Source organism: Erpetoichthys calabaricus, chromosome 13, assembly GCF_900747795.2.
Source record: "Erpetoichthys calabaricus chromosome 13, fErpCal1.3, whole genome shotgun sequence".
Lineage (NCBI taxonomy): Eukaryota > Metazoa > Chordata > Cladistia > Polypteriformes > Polypteridae > Erpetoichthys > Erpetoichthys calabaricus.
Window position 1 is genome coordinate 66,167,395 of NC_041406.2, and position 19,950 is coordinate 66,187,344.

A 19,950-nucleotide genomic window follows, 5' to 3' on the forward strand; every position below is an offset into this window, starting at 1 on the left:
TCTCTGCTCCTGACGCACACTCCTTTGAAGAGGTAGATATGTTTGCATTCTTTTAATTGTGAGACAGAACTGTCATCTCTGTCTTGTCATGGAGCACAGTTTAAACTTTTGAAAAAGAGACCAATGTTTGTTTGCAGTGTTTGAATAACGTTCCTGTCTCTCTACAACCTCCTGTGTTTCTGCGCAAATCTGTGACCCAAGCATGACAATATAAAAATAACCATATAAACATATGGTTTCTACTTCGCGGATTTTCTTATTTCGCAGGTGGCTCTGGAACGCAACCCCCGCTATGGAGGAGGGATTACTGTATAACTTTGGACCACTCTGCAGCAGTCCAGTCCTTTTTGTCTTTAGCCCAGGCGAGACGTTTCTGACGCTGTCTCTTGTTCAAGAGTGGCTTGACACAAGGAATGTGACAGCTGAAACCCATGTCTTGCATACGTCTGTGCGTGGTGGTTCTTGAAGCACTGACTCCAGCTGCAGTCCACTCTTTGCGAATCTCACCCACATTTTTGAATGGGTTTTGTTTCACAATCCTCTCCAGGGTGCGGTTATCCCTATTGCTTGTACACTTTTTTCTACCACATCTTGTCCTTCCCTTCGCCTCTCTATTAATGAGCTCTGTGAACAGCCAGCCTCTTTAGCAAAGACCTTTTGTGTCTTGCCCTCCTTGTGCAAGGTGTCAATGGTCGTCTTTTGGACAACTGTCAAGTCAGCAGTCTTCCCCATGATTGTGTAGCCTACAGAACTAGACTGAGAGACCATTTTAAGGCTTTTGCAGGTGTTTTGAGTTAATTAGCTGATTAGAGTGTGGCACCAGGTGTCTTCAATATTGAACCTTTTCACAATATTCTAATTTTCCAAGATACTGAATTTGGGACTTTCATTAGTTGTCAGTTATCAACATTAAAAGAAATAAACATTTGAAATACATCAGTCTGTGTGTAATGAATGAATCTAATACACAAGTTTCACTTTTTGAATGGAATTACTGAAATAAATCAACTTTGTCATGATATTCTAATTTTATGACCAGCACCTGTAAGTTAGATATCTATTCCCAGAATATGTAATCTGTTATATGTTGCTTTTTCTTAAGTTTGTTCTATGTTACAATTTCATATATATTTATATGTTGTTTGGTCGTTTTCTTTTTAAAGATATTCTTTCACTGTCATGGTTTCATTAATTTGTTGCAAAAAAATGTGTTCTTAATATAGTGCCTGTGTTTGCAATTTAAAATGAGGTCCAAAGATTATTGTATTAGGCCAAACAGTATGTTTTAGGGGTTTTATTTTGTGTTAATTTGTCAAGTCAAGAATGCTCCCAAGTATTTATCTGCATCTTCAGATTGCACAAATGCTGTAAAACAGTGCATTTGTTATTTTTTTTTACAAAAAAATATTTTTGTGAGATTTCCAGCGGCTTGTGAATGCTGTTATTGTTATTCTGAGTGTTTCCAGTGGGGTTAGAGTGAAAGTTTTCTTTGAGCTCGGGTTTATTGTCTTTTTTACACAGTGGCCGCCTCAAAATAATGCCAGTAATACAATACTAACTAAAGACTTGCAGCATATATATAGTGTGTGCATTTGTTTAACTGTTTTGTTTCCTTAAGTCTGTGGATGTAAACTGTCTGTGATTCTATTGGTATATGTTTGAATGGTATAATGTTGTTTGTTATTAGTGAAGAGAAAAAAAGTGACTGTGCGGAATGGCTGACATACTTAATAATTTTGTTTGCCTTTCTAAGGAAGAGTGTATTATAGATGACCTGAACAGAAAGCTGCTTGGTGCCATTAGTGATCTGTGCTGCCTGTAATCTACAGTGCTATACGATCTTGAGCCGAGTAGGTGCCATATACCAGGATGTTAAGCAGCCAGTAAAGATGTAATTAAAATTAGCAATAGCTGACAGAGAAATCCAAGCTTCATCAGATATATGAGGAAGTAAAGATGCTGGTGAGCCTTGTTTACAATAGCTGAAATGTATTGTGCTGTCATTTTATAACGGCAGTATTTCCAACTCTGAAGTAGAGGAAACATTTAGCATCTCAAAGAACCATATTATTCTGAACTGAGTTTTGGGATTCCTGTTTACTATTTCTACACTTTTAGTAGATATATTGAGTGGTACATTAAATATTAATAAATTATGATGTCATGTCCCTAGAAAATTGCCTTAATTGTTCTTTCGTGGGCACCACTGTTTTGCTTAACCATCACCATATTGTTTATGCCGTAGACATTCATTGCTAGTCTTGTGATCAGATGTCAGTGTTACGTGTGACTTTATCATGCACTTCTTGTTTGATATTGTGGCATAGAAAGTACCTTGTCTATGAAATCCGAAAACTAAACACGTCTTTTGTAATTTTAGTCAGGGAAAACAAATGAAGATATCACAAGGACCTATGTTTGTTTTTTTTTAACTTGTGTGTATAAAGCTTTTGACAGTTGGTACCTTGGACTTTTCTCTGGTATTTTGACTTTTTTTTGCCTACCTCTGACCTCATCTCTCCTTTATTGTGCATTTTGCAGTCTACATTACTGTTAGAAGAGGCAAAAGCATGCTACCTGTAAGACTTTAGTGCTAGAATGTTTAAACGATCAATTCACTATGACTTTCGCTTTTGTTTCTGAATAGTCGGCTCATGTTCTACTTCCTTATTTACATCAAAATTTAACCTTAATTAGACAACTCTGATCAGACAACAGCATTTACTCACCCCAGGAAAAGTATTGCCAAGAATCTATATATATAAAATCCTTATGTGCGTCCAGGTGTCCGTGTGTGGGTGACTTCTGGTGAAGTGCGCATGCGCGGGGCACGGTGCGACGCGCGATATTACTGTCAGAGAAAGTTAGAGGCGTTTTACGGAAATACAACCCAGTATTACTGCGAGAGGAAATTAAAGGTACACAATACAGTGACGCATATTACAGCCACATACAAGCCAGTATTACTGTCAGAGGAGATTAAAGGCATATTACCGATGCGCATGCCTGTATTACCGCCAGAGAAAATTAAAGGTATATTACGGACGTACAAGACGGTATCCTTCAATAAGGGTGCGCACAGGCATCCTTCAATAAGGGCGCGCACAAAAAGGCGAGCCTCAAAAGGGCGACCTCAATTGGGCGCAGCGAATAAAGGCGCGCGTAAATAAAGATCTGCACTTTTGTTACTCTTCACATATTCCAGAGCCATTTGAACTAAATTATCTACGAACGCCTTTATTTGCCGCGCTCAATTGAGGTCGCCCTTTTGAAGCTCGCCTTTTTGTGCGCGCCCTTATTGAATAGAGCCGTACAAGACAGTATTACTGTCACAGAAAATTAAAGACGCACAATACACGGCGGCAGCCCATGAAGAACGGTCAGCTCAGCAAGTAAACATCAACAAAAGAAAGGCTGAAAAAGAAAAATACGACCAACTAAAAGAATGAGGTCAAAGTCCCTTGCCATTTAATATAGACTGTTCCTACTAATGTTTATGCACTACTGTTCTAGCGCCCATTATTGTAACGGGCTAAATGACTAGTCATATATAATGCAAAGTTAACTGACTGACTCACTCAGTCACTCATCAACAAAAACTGTATTTGCTGTTGAGTTAAAACAAATTAAATTTGGCTGGATGGTACATCAAGGGCAGAAGGTATCCACTAAGAAAAGGATATTTAGATATATCAGTGTTCGGGAGTAAAACAACAAATATCTCTTATATATATTTCTCTTCTGGTTCGTCCTGCTTCCACTTCAAAACCGGTCCCGCCCACACGCAGCCGACACGGCATTTCTCGATTCCTGTTCGTCCTCTTCCAAACCCTTCCCCATGCTGCCTGCAGTTCTTGTGTCTTTACAACAGCTTCTTGCACAGCAAACATCAGAATCTAAAAATTATTGTGAACACATTCGAAAATACAACTCTTCTTTAGCGTTTGCTTCCATGGGTGCACAGATAACTCAGTCTCCTGGCCACGGACCATACTGTTTTAAAATACACGGGCAAATTTATCACCAAATCTCTACTATACGCTAACACTTCTACCTCTCCAGGATATGGACAGTTGTATGTTTTTGACACAGCGCAAGCTACTGATGTACGCTTTCAAAATAAAGCAAACTCTGCATTCAGTGAAAATTTACTTCTCCAGCTAGATTCCATGCTCAGAACCATCAATCCCTTCGCTGAATCATACAAGCACATGCATGAAATCGCTCAGTCCAATCCAACAGCATCTGTACGAATGGTTTTCAAGGAAAACCCTAGGCAGGATTTACAGCGATACAATGCCCTGACATGTCACACCGATGTTGCAGCGATTTTAGTCGGAGAAGAAGGCGAACCGCCTGCCAAAAGGGACATTTGCATCTATCCCATAGGCAACTCCTGTAAACAGATTTCCATGCTCAATATGAATTACGATCCTATGGTTTACCTATATTTTATTCCCTTATGGAGACATTGGCTGGCACAAACATTTAAATCATGCTCCAGATAAAAGAACCGCCAAGCAAATAAGGCTTACTCAATGCCAATTTTATGTGTACAGATTAGCAATGAGGAATACATTTAGTATTTTGCACTCCAGCGGCTATCAGACGCACTGCAAGCAAACGCTGAAAATAACAACGTACGTGTAGGCAAAATGATCATATTACCGTCCACATTTCTAAGAAGTCCAAGATACATGCAACAACACTATCAGGATGCCATGGCCATAGTATGTAAATTCAGAAAGCCTGATTTATTTATCAGTTTCACATGTAATCCTGCTTGACCGGAAATTCTACATGTACTGTTGGATACCCAAAGACCAGACCACAGACCTGATACCAGTCTTCAGCCACGGTCAGTTGTTCGTGGCTTTTTCTAGGGTTAGATCTTTCGACTCATTATATGTCTTCTCCACCAAAACACCTATGCACAACTGAGTCTTTCAAGAAGTATTTATTTCTTCTTGATTTCTGAATTCCTTTCTCATCTTTTTCCGTTCCTATTCTTACACTGCCGTATGCTACGGTGGGCGTTGGCTAGTTGATTAATATTACGTTAACTTGCATGCTATGTGGTGCGCTGAGAACATGCTTTGTGCAGTCGAATGATGGAGCAGAATTACTAAGCAATAGGGTGAATGAATGACTGAAGAAGGGCCAGTGTTCTGGAAAAAAGAGATTTGACCATGTTTGGTGTATATAGTCAGGTTTGAAATGGAAGGAGAACGGTTGGTGAAGCTCAGAGGAGGTGTGAAGGTCAATGATTAGCAATGATGCTAAACCTTGAGTGCTGGTGCCAGGCACTATGGCTGTGAGTAAGGTGTTGCTTCACTAGAAACAAAAAGGGATTGAGAGATAAGCAGAGGCAAAAGTGGTGTACTCCGATCTAAGACCACCTAGGAACAATGCAGTAGTGTCAGGAGATGGGTTAGGGGCTTCAGAGGTTTAAGCCTCTAAACCAGGGGTTCTCAACATCGGTCCTGAGGGCCCACTGTGGTTTCAGGTATTTGTTCTAATAGGATTCATAATCAATGACAACACCTGATAACACTGATCTCAATTAATTAGCTGGTATTTTTTTTCTCCTCTTATTCTACATTAAGAAAGCACCGCAGCATGTTTTACATTTATAAAACATTTACGAATATTTCTGCTTTTGCTATAGATTTAAATGCTTAACAACCTTTTGTTGATTTCATTCTATTTTGCCCTTTCTCTGTGCAGTTTGCTCCCTTCATTGTATCTTAATAATGACAACCAGCAGAGCAGACAGCCATGCAAACAGAACTGAATCATGAAAGGCTGCAACTACTTCAGCATTAGACCCCCTAATTAGAAAATAATGAATTAATTAAACAATTAGAACACCCGGCAAAAAATTGAATGAAAATCAAGAAGAAAATATTGTTAAAAAGAAAACAAAAATACATTTTTCCCATATAACTGTTTGGTACATTTTAATATATTTTTACCAAACTTAGTTTTCTAATTTCTATATTTGTCCCACAACACAGAATCTGGCAAATAATTCACGTAATTAGCCCAGGAGTCCAATTAAAAACTGAAGCTGGTTGGAACAAAAACCTGCAGCCACAGTGGGCCTCCAGGACCGACGTTGAGAACCCCTGCTCTAAACTATTGTAGCCAACCCTTGACCTTTTTCTGAATTTTAAACATGACAATAGCAGTAAGCCCATTATCCTTTTGTCTATCATATACAATGTAGCCCCCAATTAAATGTTACACTATTAGGTAAATATGGGTGAAAGCCAAAAGAAATTCTTATCACTCTTCAATTTTTATACTGTACATGTAAGATTGTGCATGACAATCATAGAAGGGGCTAAGACCCTACTACCTGCAAACCCTATAAATGCCCCTGGAACAACAGCATCAATCTAAACTTCACGTGTTCCCCCACAAGCTACTCCATTGTAATGTACATTATCATCTATGGACTTTGAAAGAGAAAAACAAAACGCTGCTCTCTGGAAACATTTACAATTATATGCACGTCTGCCTTCTTTGAATGGGGATGTTCCTAAACTTTCTGTTTCAAGTCAAAAAAACACACTATCTTGTAAATTTGTGTTTTGCCATCAAAAAAGCCAAATCACTTGACCTGATGCAGGAATGTTTACTGATGGACAAGTTTATATGGAAGCTGATGAAATTGAAACTTTTGCCACCTCAAAGTGCATGTATTTGTTCAGTTTTAAGGCTTTTGTTCCACATTTGAATTTGTGACCTTTGGACCCTATTTTAAACCGCAAAGATGGGTACTTTATTTTTTTAAATGAATAAAAAAACACTTCATTTTAGAATACAATTTTCCATGACAAAGTATTATACAGTTTAAACAAACTTAAAGAAAATTAACAATATTTACCAAATTATGTATTCTGGGAATGCGGATGTTTAATATTTTAACTACTGCATAACGTATCCTTTAAGTTGGTTAAGCAGTTTGTGATCTAAATAAATAAATCATCTATAACTTATGGTAGTCATGTCAGGGATTGTTATTTTCTTTCTGCCAATTTAGGATTTCTTTTCCTTTCAGGAATGTATATTTTAGTAACATGTTAACAACTTTTTGAATATGCAGTGCAAAGGCAGTTTTAGCTCTTACAATATATTTTGTTGCTCATATCCCTTTTAAGAGATGGAAAAAAGAACTTGAAAAGAACAGAGAGAAATTACTTGGTGGAAATGAAAGCCTGGCTAAAAAAAAGGAGGTATGTTTATCAGTTCATAAAAGATTTGTTTTTTTCCCCACTCTGTGTGCACCGTTTTTCATATTGTGTATTTCATGTTGTTGTTATGTAATACCATCTCTTTATTCTTACAGAAGAAAAGAAAAATTAAGAAAAAGCATAGCAGGGTGAGAAAGGTTTTTTAATTTTAAAACTGTGGAAAATCTGTTTGTGAATAACCTGCAATCTGAAACAATTTGCAAAGGTTTAGAGCAACTATTCAGATTAATTTCAGCAGTTTTTATATTCTGTATTTTATTCATTGATTCAGCTTATTTGAAAAATAATTTGGTTATATTTAATAATTAACTTAACATGTACATCTAAAAATAAGTTTTACAAAATATTTGGTTTTGGAATCTTTTGAGACAAATTAGTTTAAGCTCAAAATGTTACATTTAATTTTCATTATATACTGGAAGAGCAATGTGTATAGTATTTTCAATAGATTTGTACTTTATTAACACAATGTTATTTGATGTTGACTATTTAATCTCATCGGCTCTGCTTTTATTATCTTTGGTCAAGCATTCTTCATCTTCCTCCTCTTCATCCACTTCTGATTCTTCCAGTTACTCGTCAGATTCTGATGAGGAGGTAAGAACATTTTCAAAAGTCTATGCATAATTTTTGCAGGTACCGTATATGGAATAAATGCATTATTTTGACTTCTTAATTTAGTTTTTGATGATTTTTGTCTGTGGGTTCTTTGAGATGTTTTTTAATTAAAAAGGGATTTATTTCTGTGCTTCTGAAATATTGCTTTCCCCACTTTTGAGTTTCATGTGGAAATCTGGGTATTTTTACTATGCAACAAAATAAACAATCATAGAAAATATTTGGCTCAAAAATTGTTTTTTTTTTCTTGTTTAGAAAGAAGAAAAGAGCCATATTAGGAAGAAGCGAAAGAGAAAACATAGTTCAGCAAAAATTTCAGGAGAAGAGTATCGATCTGAATCAGACTCTGAAGCAAAGGTAAACAGTCATTTTTTAGTAGAATTAAAATTGTACTGTATCAGATAGTTAAGTTTAAAGTAGTAAGGCTGTAGCACAAACTATTTCTTCCCTCATAAAGGATCAGATGGTATTAAGCTCATTACTATTGAATATACTAATAAAAACAAAGCAATCTGAGATCCTATACCTGACACTAGGACACTGCAAGGTGGATGTTCTGTTTTCATTAATCACAAGTAGTCAGATTCTGTTTTTTTTTTTCTAGAGTTGTGATTTTACAAAAGAAAACTTTTTTAGGTGTAATTCACTGTGCCTTTTTAATCTCCCACTGTAAACTAACACAATTTTTCTCATTATTTTCAGTGTACAGTATGTTAATATAATACTCCCTCATTAACATCCACATGAAGGATTTTAATAGGTAGCAACAAGGAGCTAGTGGGAGGTGATCAACTTGTTTCCACGTAATAAATAGTACATGATTGTTTTTTTCTTCTTTTTCAATGGGCAGATTTTACTTATTGTTTAATATAAATGCATGATACACACAGAGGACATTTGCTTTTTTTTATTATTTTGTAGCTTGATAATTATAGCTGTTTTCTCAGATAATATCTAAAATGTAATACTTAACATCCTTTGTTCATAATGTAAATGAGACATTTGATTGTGTTTTATTAAACATTCATGGACACTGTGGTTTGTTTTGGGGAGTAAATGTGGAATGGGGAGATTACTGCTAGTATGGCAGCAGTAAGGGATAGACCCATGGAAGCAGATTGGTACTGGGAAAAGAGCTCTGAATTGATGATGCTTTAACCTATGGGTATGCAACCCTGCACCCACTGGGCTACAGTTGCTGAATGCTTTATTTCTAACTGATCTGTTAAAGTCCAATTTCATTTAATGTTTTTCCTTATATCTGATTGTATTCTGCTGTGTGAGAAACTCATTGCAACATATTTTCTTTGAAAATGTAAGTAATATTCCACACTTTTTTTTTTTCCAAAAATATTTTTTATGGTAGATAACTGGTGCAAAAAAGTGTTTACTAAAAGTCATATGTGCAGTAAGAGGGTTTTTGTATTTGAAGAAGAAATAAAAGTCCACTATTACATGTGTTATATTATTTTCATATTTATTATAAAGGACAGATCTCTATTTTGCAGCACCTTAGCTGTCTTCTTCAAGACAATTGGTTGTTAGCTGACAAACAGCAAAACAGTACATAAAATATTCCGTGCTCCCCAACAGCGTCCGCTTAAAGGCAGTGGGTTAGTGTAGTAGTGTTAGTAGCAGTAATGTTGTCACATGTACAGTGACATTCTAACGTGCATGTTCTGCAAATTCTTGATGAATTCATAAATTATTTGCTCACACTGACTATTCATGCGTTTTCCAAAAGCAGAAATATTGCAGTCTTAATATTTTCACAAAGCAAACTCTCTAATACAGGATACAGCAGGGGTCTTTCTTTAATCAACATTTTTATTGTGCAAATGGTGTATTGATAGCTCAGTTATCTGACAGGATAATGTTAAGCTGCACTACATTATCAGCATGCCACATCGAGTGATGCAGGTATCTATCTATCTATCTACAATTCTGACTGACAAGGCAGATTCACAGCTAATATCCAAATGTGCAACAACAGCAGACAAGGTAATCCATCTAGATTCTCTGATGAAAGCATTTGCCAAGTTCATGTGGACTTGTGTGTGACCAGATCGAGCTTTGCCAGTTACACTTGTTCTTTACATTTTAAACCTTTCTACCCATTCATAAACTTTTCGTTGAGTTATGCTGTTTGTGCTTCCTTACTGAGCCTGCATCCTAGGGTGAATTTCAGTATGTGTCACTCCATCTGCCCAAAGAAATCTCTCTACGTGCCACCTCAGTTATTAAACAATGGTGCAATCCTGTAGAATAGCATCTATGTTCATTTGACCATGGTTTCAACTAGACTAATGGCAGAGTGTTGCTCTGTGCTTGTTTTTGAAATACCCATAAGCCATCGCAAACATGTTGTATTGCATTAACTTCTGTCTGTTGCAGTTACTGTGTAATTTTGAAATTTCCTTTTAGTTTTTTTAACTGCCCTTGTAATGAGTTCATTAAACTTCCCGTCAATACAAATAGGAAAAGGAAATTAATCCATTCTAATCATGTGGTTTCCAAGACAAATTGACAACCCCCAGTTTCATCATCTGTCACAGTACTTTTTTAAAACACATTTTATGCTCTTCATTCAGCAAATATGTTACCCAGCAGATACAATTATTTAAGTATATCCTTCTTTGCACTATCACCTGGACAGCATATAGCACTATTCCAGCCTCAGTTCTCCGTGTTCAGTAAATTTCCTTTTTATATTTCTTTCAGAGGCAGTTTTAGGGAAACTCGCTGTGGAACAGATGGGAGATGTCTTTGTTCCCATTTTGAAAATGACATGCCCATCATCTGATACTGCTAGTGCCCATGTAGGTGTCTCCATATACTCTCTTAAGTCATGCCTGAATGTCAGTGGGAGTAACTTCCTGATTCACAAAAAACATAATCATTACACTTTAAAACATGTTTTTTGATCAGTTATTTTCTGGAACTCAACTATGAATCTGTGACTAAGGAAAACGATATTTATTTTTTTGTTCATACATGAGATGATAGGTAAAACTACTTACAATGCAAACACTTATCAAGTTATTTTTGATAGTTCCAGTATACTAATTATATTTTATACAGCCATCATACCAAACAAGATAATGCAATGAGTGTCAAAATTTACATTTTTGCAATATACATAACTTGTGATTATGGGATACATGCATTTTTGCAGCACTGTTATTAAATGTAAGTGTATATCTAAAGTGTAATTTACTTATTAGGAGTCTGCCAAGAAGAAGAAAAAGAAATCTAAAGAAGATCCTGAAAAGGAAAAGGTATTGTAATTTAGTTTTTTATTAATGCTAATAGCTTTGAAATACATTCATTTTAATCTTATTGGATGTATTTATAGACAGCATTGTTATATTTTAACATGTATTTTATTTTAGCTCAGTCCTGCTGATGAGAAACTGAATATAATCCCATTGCAAAGAAAAACCTTTTTTTATGTTGATGCTGGACTGGCAAATTAATTTCAATTGTCTCTTGTGACAGGAGGATAAGACTTCTGGCAGCAACAAAAAAAAGAAAAATGACCGAAACTACAGGCAGTCTTCCTCTGAATCAACTTCTGAAACTGACATGGAAGAAGATGTAAGTGAATACAAATCTTGTTTTCATAAAAAAGTAATAAAAAATAAAAAAAAACATCTTTATGAGCTCTGCACTGCCCTGCCTTGATGTCACACTTTAGCAAAACATAGGACTTCTGAATATTAAAATGAAAAAAAAAGACATATATCTTCACAGTTTATCATATAACAACTTGCGGCTTTCTATTCTGCTGCTCCTTCTGGATGTATATAAATAATGTGATTGGTTCAGTTTGTGCATGGAACATGAATCAGCCATTGGGTTCCACCTTTCGTGTCAAGTGGAGTTTAGAGGTTGAGGAGAGGGAGCCATTTGAATTGCTGGGTCGAACCATGTTATAGTGGAAACGCGTTACCTAACCAAAAAAAAAGTGAATGGGCTATTCCTGGAATGCTGGATGGTCAATGGTAACTTCTACTCAGATGCCTTAAGAAGAAAGCTTTCTTACATTATTGGGTGGCGCCCCTATCCCAAAGTATGCTTTCCTCCAAAAACATAAAGTAGTTTATATTTGCCAGCCAAGTGCAGGTTATCTGTTGTAAAGAGAACATCTTACAATTAAGGCACTGACAAGTTCAATGGCCCAATTCTAATACTTCCTAGTTTACATTTCTGATATGTTGTTAATCACAGAATATTCACACCCAGTTCCTATTTCAATAACGGAGGCTTAAACTTGTACATGGTTTTAAAACTTGCTACAGTGGAGATTGTAAAGAGTGTAAAGATCATGAGATTATGTGAATAATAATTGCATGAATAGAGACACAAGAAAACGCCTGGTAATGTGCAGATGAACCCAACTGATTATAAAACTTTCCAGTCACGTTAACTTGGCACCCCTCTAATATACTGTCTTTTTGCACTTGGAATCTCTGCAGTGCATCTGCCTGCTTCCATTCCTGGTGGTGCTCCGATCCCACAGCTGAATCAACTTTAGGAGACGGTCCTGGCACTTGCAGGACTTTCTTGGGCACCCTGAAGCCTTCTTCACAACAATTGAGCCTCTCTATTCCAACTCAATCAGCATGACAGAGTGATATCCAGCCTTGTCCTCATCAACACACTCACTTGTGTTAACAAGAAGATCACTGAAATGATGTCAGCAGGTCCTTTTGTAACAGGGCTGAAATGCTGTGGAAATGGGTTTCTTGGGATTAAGTTCATTTTCATGGCAAAGAGGGACTTTGCAATTAATTGCAGTTCATCTGATGACTCTTCATAACATTCTGGAGTATATGCAAATTACCATCATAAAAATTGAGGCAGCAAAATTTGTTTAATATTTATTAATATTTTGTGTCTTTCTCAAAACGTTTGGCCACCACTGTATATATTAATATTAACCTGCCAAATTCTCAAAGGAAAGGAATAACCCCAGAAAGGGGAGTGTGGCAGAGCAGGGAGGCATGTAATTGTGAAGCAGAGCAGGGAGATGTGAGTGTCTGTGGGCTGGGGGAACGAATTAACTGTGAGATGCGTTGGTCTGTTTATCTTTTAGTTGCTTCTGAAATGTTTTGTACTGGTGCCGAGTTCCGAAAGCTGGTATCAAGACCGAAGTCAAAATACTAGTACTGATCCAACACTATTATCAACTTGGATCAGTTGTCTAAATCGAACAATTTTTTTCAGTTTTGAGATTGTGATTTTCCAGTAATAATTGGAGCTGAGTCATAAAGAATCAGGCATGATTATAAATTAAGAACCAATAATGTGAATTTAGATGACTAAAATGAAAAGGGGCACAATTGTCTTTTATGACCGTACCTGTTTTTCAATAATTATACATATTTCAGGCTGAATCAAGGCTCAAAAGAATTAAGACAGAAGAGAAAGATGGATCTAATGTAAGTATTTGGATGTAAATTATACTTTATTTTGTCCCGCCTTTCTTAAAGTGCTTAGTTTAGGACAGGGGTCTCCAAACTTTTCAGCCCGAGGGCCGCATTAACTATCAAACAGCAGTTTGGGGGCCGACTACACACTCGAGGTTCAAATAAAAAAGAATCAAAACATAGATGTTGTTTTTAATTATTTATTTAATATTATTTTATTCAGTTATTATTTAATAACACATTGATACACTACACATGAACACCTGTATTAGTGGGAATGGTGAAATTGTTTCCTGGATGCCAAAATAGCAGACATTTCTGGCTTTAGATTTGATGTCCCTAACATCAACAGTGACCTGAGATTATCATCAGACAAGTTTGTTCTCAAATTGTTCTTAACGTATTTCATTCTTGAAAATGTTTGTTCACACAAGTATGTTGTTCCAAAGATTGAAAGGTACCTTGATGCAAAAGTTTTGACATTAGGAAAGTCTTCCTTGGGCAAAAACTGGTAAAAACCCACCAGTCCTTCTTTGAACTTGTCCCTAAGGAAGTCATTTGCTTACAACTCAATGACCTCCAGCTGCAGTTCATCTGGGCAACTGGCCACATCTGCTTCAAATGGGTTTTGAAACAGTCTCCCTTCTTCTGCCTTTGAATCCAAGTCAGAAAACCGCTCCTGAAACTGCAGCTGGAGGTCTTTGATGATCTTGCATGCAAATGACGTGGGAAACTCAGCTGTTGCTTCAGCCATGAAGACCTTGCACTGCTGAAAGTGCGTCAAGTTGTTGGCCTGTACTTGTTCCTAAAACAAGACAAGTTTAGATCTGAAGGCCTTTAGGTGGGTGTATAGATCAGAAACTAGATTTTTCTCTCCTTGTAGTTTTAGGTTCAGAAAATTTAAATGACTAGTTATGTCTGCAGCAAAGGCCAATTTCCATACCCACTCTTCATCAGATAGTAATGGCTGTGGCTTGCCTTTACTTTCCAGGAAGTCACCTATTTCCTTTCTTAATTCAAATACTCTGCTCATAACTTTCTCACAACTTAGCCATCTTACTGCTGTGTAATATGGTAAATCTTGCGATTCTGTGTCCGAATCTTTCAACATGTCTCTGAACTGTCTATGGTTGAGCCCTTGTGACCTTATTAAATTCACCATCTTCACCACAGGATTCAGTACACTGCTAATGCCCACATATTTAGCACACAAAGCTTGCTGGTGAATAATACAGTGCAGGAACATTGGTTGTGGAATGTTTTTCTCATTACACATCTGCTTCACTTGTCCAACCAAGCCTTTCTTTATGCCACTCATGTTCTTTCCTCCATCAACACTCAGGCAACTGAGGTTAGTCCAGTCCAAGTTATAATCAGCAAATGTTTTTTTCAATTCATTGAATATATCCTCTCCGGTAACCGTGCCATACATGCTATGTAGGGAAGCCAGCTCTTGTGTTATGTTCATGTCTTCATCAACACCTCTAATGAACACAAGCAGTTGAGAGGTGGAACAGCTGTTCAGCGATTCATCCATTGCAATTGAAAAATGGCGAAACTTGCTTGCATTTTTCGCTATTTGAGTCACAATGTTTTCACCCATGTCTGCAACACGGCGGGCAATGGTATTTGCACCCAAAGCTACATGTTTAAATTGTTTCGACTTTTCTGGGCAAAGTTCCTCAGCCACCTCCAACAAACATTCCTTCACTACTTCATCATCTGTAAACGGTTTGCCACTTTTAGCCAGGACGTAGGCAACTTTATAACTGGCCTTAGTTAAGGATTCATTTTCATTTGAGGATTTACTGAACAATGCCCTCTGAGATGTGAGTTGATTTTGTAATTTAGAAAATTTTTCAGCACGAACTTTACCCTCCAACTGTGCATATTTCTCTTGATGTTTGCTTCGATGAATGCAGGTTGTATTCTTTCATCACAGCCACGGTTTCGTTGCAAATCACACACAATGCTTTCTCGCCGGATTTGATGAAGTATTTCAGACTCCATTCTTCTTGAAATTGCCGACACTCATCGTCTATTTTTCTTTTCTTCTTCTCGGCCATCGTTGGGCACTAAAATAAAGTGACTTCAACATGAATAAATAGTGAAACTGAAAGTATCTTGCACACAATATCGCTCAAAAAACCTGATTATGCGAACTAATTTCGTCGCAATTATAGCTGCAAATGACCCGAAACAATTTTTAAAAATTCTTATGATTTCTTAAGTTAAACTTACCTGAATATAGTCTGCAAATATATACACTTATGGTAGAGAGATTGTTGCTTTTAATGTTTCCTCTTAAGAACATTCAGAAAATTCTTGTTAAACTAACGACATTCCCAATACTTTATACACACTGGTAAGTAATTACGCGAAGGAAATTATCACTGAATTAAATAGAGTGCAACATGTTTCGCAATTAGACGCTAACTGACACCAACACCTCTTCATCGCAGCAGTCAACCGCAACTGGCAAACTGTGATCAAAATAATCAAGTCTTGAACAAGCAGCAAACCATTTAAAAACTCTGCCACTAGATGGCGTTATATTATCCCATTGACTGTGAACAGAAGTAGAAAAAGTAAGCACCGAATAAGGTTTTGCAATGTAGTGATCGGTTGAAAAACATAACACACTACTGCGCGCCTCTATTTTAATTCGGTAAAAACGTAACGTCCACGTAAGCGGCGGCTGATCTTGGCAGGATACACGTAAATTTCCGTAATTTTTTTCCGTAGATAAAAAAGTCTCCATGGGCCGGATGAGAGGGCCGTAGTTTGGAGACCCCTGGTTTAGGCCAATGTACCATATTTGTATAAGGTATGTACAGTATTTAACTTGTCTTACTTTGGATGTTTTAGTCATTACGATATCTAAGTTTTTCACAGAAACAATTTTTTATTTTTTTTTTACCATATACATATTTGAAATGTATAAATAAACAACAGGATTTTTTTTTATTATTATAAAGTAAACCTATGTAATAATATTGTCGTCTTGTAATCTCGGTGTAACACTTCCTGTTTTGGTTGTTGAAAAGTTGTATGCTTTTATTTAAATAATATTAGTAAAGACCCACTATCCTCAAAATTATTTATATGACAGACACCAAAAAAGTTACAATGATCGCATTATATATAACAAGTGCACTTTTTCACTTTATAAGCATAAATGGCACCTTTCTCCAGTCGCATTTAATAATAATTGAATTGTATTTCTCTGGAAACATTTGTTCTTTTCAGTTTATTATTCATTAATCACTATGTTACAGACAGATGCATCTAAGCACAGTGACCATCATACATACTGAAGACTAACTGTGTGTGTTTCTAATCCTGCAGGATAAGCCATCTTAGGGCATTTTACTCATACCACATTGTTTATTTAGCACTATCCGGCTGCTTCGCCACAGCTCTTTAGTAGGCCAATAAAGGTAGCTGAAATTCAGTTCTACAACAGCAACTGAGCAGCACTAGCGAACAAGGAAGTTACATACATCTTGCTGCTTGTATGCCCACTGAGATAATATAATAAAGAGAACATTTTAAGTTTCCAGTGTTTCTATTTTATAATACAGTAGTCAACATTTTCAGCATTCTCTGGTTTGTTAGGCAGATAAACACTGCAATATAAAACTTCAGCTGTGAAACTTTAAACTGATCATGCTGCTTGTTTGTCTTCTAGTTGCGTCCTTAATCCATTCAGATATTTTGTTCATGTAATAGTACTTTTATTTAAAACCTGGTAATACTGAACATCAGGCATAAGCATTCACATATAGGAAATGATCTAGTGTGCACGATCCTCAAGAATAAGAAGCAGTGGAATACAGCACTTGCACCCTCCCACAAGCAGACTCATTTTAATTCTCACACCACTTTGGCCACCACTTCTCCTTTTCCCTGTCCCCATGTCTTCTGATGTTTCAATGAGAGGCTCCAGCAGCCTGTGACCTTGACCCTGATAGTGGGTATACTGTAAATAAACAAAATGTACCAGCGGATTGAGCTATGCTAAGTTCAGCAGAGACTTTATTTCCTGTGGTAAGAAAATTCACTTGCAAAATTTATTATAGAGGAAACCCCTTTTTTTTTTTATTAAAAGTACAATTAAACCAAAAACAGCAGTAGCCAGAAACATGGTTAAGAACAACTTATCCAAAATTGTGAAGATGTGGAAATACCAGTTGAGTACTTCCAAATACACTCTTCTAAAATTCATATTTTTAATTTTATTTTCCTTGCTCCTAAGGGTAAATCAAAGAATAAAAAGAAGCACAAGAAACAAGGGAAGAAGAAGAAAAAGAAAGCATACAGTTCAAGCTCTGATTCCTTATGATGTGGAGAAAGACAATTATATGAAGTATGCAGCAGCAAAGGAGCTGCATACCGGTTTTAAGATTTGGCTTTTGTTATTTATCAAGGAAATAAATCCTGCATGATTCTTCCTCAGATGTCTACTGTTGCGAAAGCTGGTTTGAAATGTATTGATTTCAGAACTTGGGATTATTTTAATTCAGTTTGTTACAGTGTGATTCTACCTAATTGCAATAGTAGAAACTGGAAGCTTATAAAACATTTAAAATAACTTTAATGTATATTTTATACCAAATGCTGTGACTTCAAAATAGGGCTTTGTCATTTTTTGTTTTACGTTTATTTAACTTTGTCTTTTTTTTTTTAAATAAATAAAAATGCCTTTTTTCTAGAGAGTGTTTTTGTGCGGGCCTTCAAATGCTTTATGAATATTTTATATGGGCATACATTCCTTTTGAGTACATTTACCTCTTTTGAGAAGTTCGCCTACATGTTTCAACACTTGAAATCCATTACGTGGACTGTCTTTGTTCTACTACTCCAATGGTCTCTTTATTGGAAATACTGTTAATCATATACTTAGAAGCTTTTGATCTTCTTGTGACATCTTTGAAAGTGTTGTTCAGCTTTGATTTGGCATTTTTATTATTCAAATTTTGTTATACACTTTGTAAACCTTATGTATGTTAACTTAGAACTGCAGGTTCGTAGTCCAAAAATCATAGTACATTTGTCATTTTATTTTAAATACAGGCTTCATATTGAAGTATGTCCAGACATATATTTGTTTTCAGTAACTGTGTACAGAGTTTTGATTAGATTTATGTCTACAGATCAATAAAAATCCTGTTTTCTGACTCTAATGCTGTGGCTTGTGTTGAAACAACCAAAAAAAAGTTCATTAAAGTAATTGCCCAATAAACGGTTTCAGATTTGCTGTAGATGTCGCAACAAATTACTCAACAAGGAGATTAAACTTAACTGGTCCATCATTTTACTTGACTTTTTATTTTATTCTGTAAATTAAATGCATAATTTTAACTAAACTTATGTCAATTAAAAAATTAAGCATGTGGTCAGAATATAAAGGAAACTACCTCAGTCTGCATTATAGAAATTATACTTTCCATTAATGGCACAAATTTGCTCTGGAAAAAGAAATACGATTATTTTAGCAATTTTAAGGAACAACCAGTAAAAAAGAAACATTTTTCATTTAGCATAGGAACTATTAACAGCACCAACTGAATTCTCGCATTTTATCCAAATCTGATTCTTTTTGTGACCTGTTCAGGTTATGATGGAGAGAGTCTGTGATTGGATCAGCCAACAGTAATAGGAAATGTGTGATTCATCAATGTTTTTAAAGAAATGTTAAAACAAGTGTTGAATTCAAGAAGATATGCAAAGTGCATTAGTAGGTATTTACATAAGAATCTCTGCCTGTTGAATTTTTGCTCCATCCTAGGCATATTACTTCCCAATGTTGCTGTGTCAGTTGGCCATGCTTGTTCATGTTTCTAATCTAAAAAGGGATCAGTTTTGCTGCTCCCCTTAACATGTCTTGCTGTTTTTTTTGTTATTCATATGGTTGAACATTGGGGAGAAGGAAAAGCAATGCATACATAACAACTTGAACCAAGGAGCGTTGGAGTGAATGACAATTCTCACATAACATGTTAGTTATTTCTCAGCGATGACCGGGGCTTTGATACTTAACACTCCAGAGGTAAGAAGACAATGTGATTTATTAGTATTATGACCCTGGCTTTGCTGTCTCTGATTACCATTTGCTTGGCCTTCACCCAGATGTTACAGACTACCTGCAACAGGCACTGAAGAGAGCTGTGTGTATGGTCTGCCACTCCACAAAATGAGGTGAACTCTTGACTTCCATGTTCTAAATTGCATATACTGTACATTTGGCTTTCCTTGAATTTGCACAGATTCTGTTTGTTGAAAGCTTTTAGTAGACTTATGATACTTTCCTGAATGAGTCTTTTATGAATACACACAGGGAAAGATTAGTGCACTGCTTTTTCAGAGTGTAAACCGTAAGTGTATATAATATATTTTTAAAATGTGTGATAAGCTCCCCCGAATTAATATTTAAATTAATTGAATTAACATGGTCATGATGTGTGTAAAAGAGCTGTAAAATTGTACTTGCTTTAACCTAATTAATGTGATTTTTAGTTACTGCAGCATTAGTTGTTTTTTGAAACAGAACAACTTCTCTATTGGACTGAACAAAGCAGAAGTTTTACCATTCATTAAAAGTTCTTTGTATTTATCATATTATTAATCAAAAACCCTTA

General features: G+C 36.1%; 1 protein-coding gene across 1 annotated transcript in view; it reads left to right on the plus strand.

The window, feature by feature from the left end:
- Positions 1-18,495, plus strand: part of fam133b (family with sequence similarity 133 member B) — a 40,144-nt gene extending 21,649 nt beyond the window's left edge. The window contains exons 4-11 of the mRNA XM_028817096.2: positions 7,167-7,241; positions 7,355-7,387; positions 7,788-7,856; positions 8,133-8,234; positions 11,102-11,155; positions 11,376-11,474; positions 13,271-13,321; positions 17,568-18,495. Of these exons, the coding sequence (XP_028672929.1) occupies positions 7,167-7,241; positions 7,355-7,387; positions 7,788-7,856; positions 8,133-8,234; positions 11,102-11,155; positions 11,376-11,474; positions 13,271-13,321; positions 17,568-17,654 (570 nt within the window). The 3' untranslated portion in view covers positions 17,655-18,495. The remainder of the gene's footprint in view (positions 1-7,166; positions 7,242-7,354; positions 7,388-7,787; positions 7,857-8,132; positions 8,235-11,101; positions 11,156-11,375; positions 11,475-13,270; positions 13,322-17,567) is intronic.
- The last annotated feature ends 1,455 nt before the right edge of the window (positions 18,496-19,950 follow it).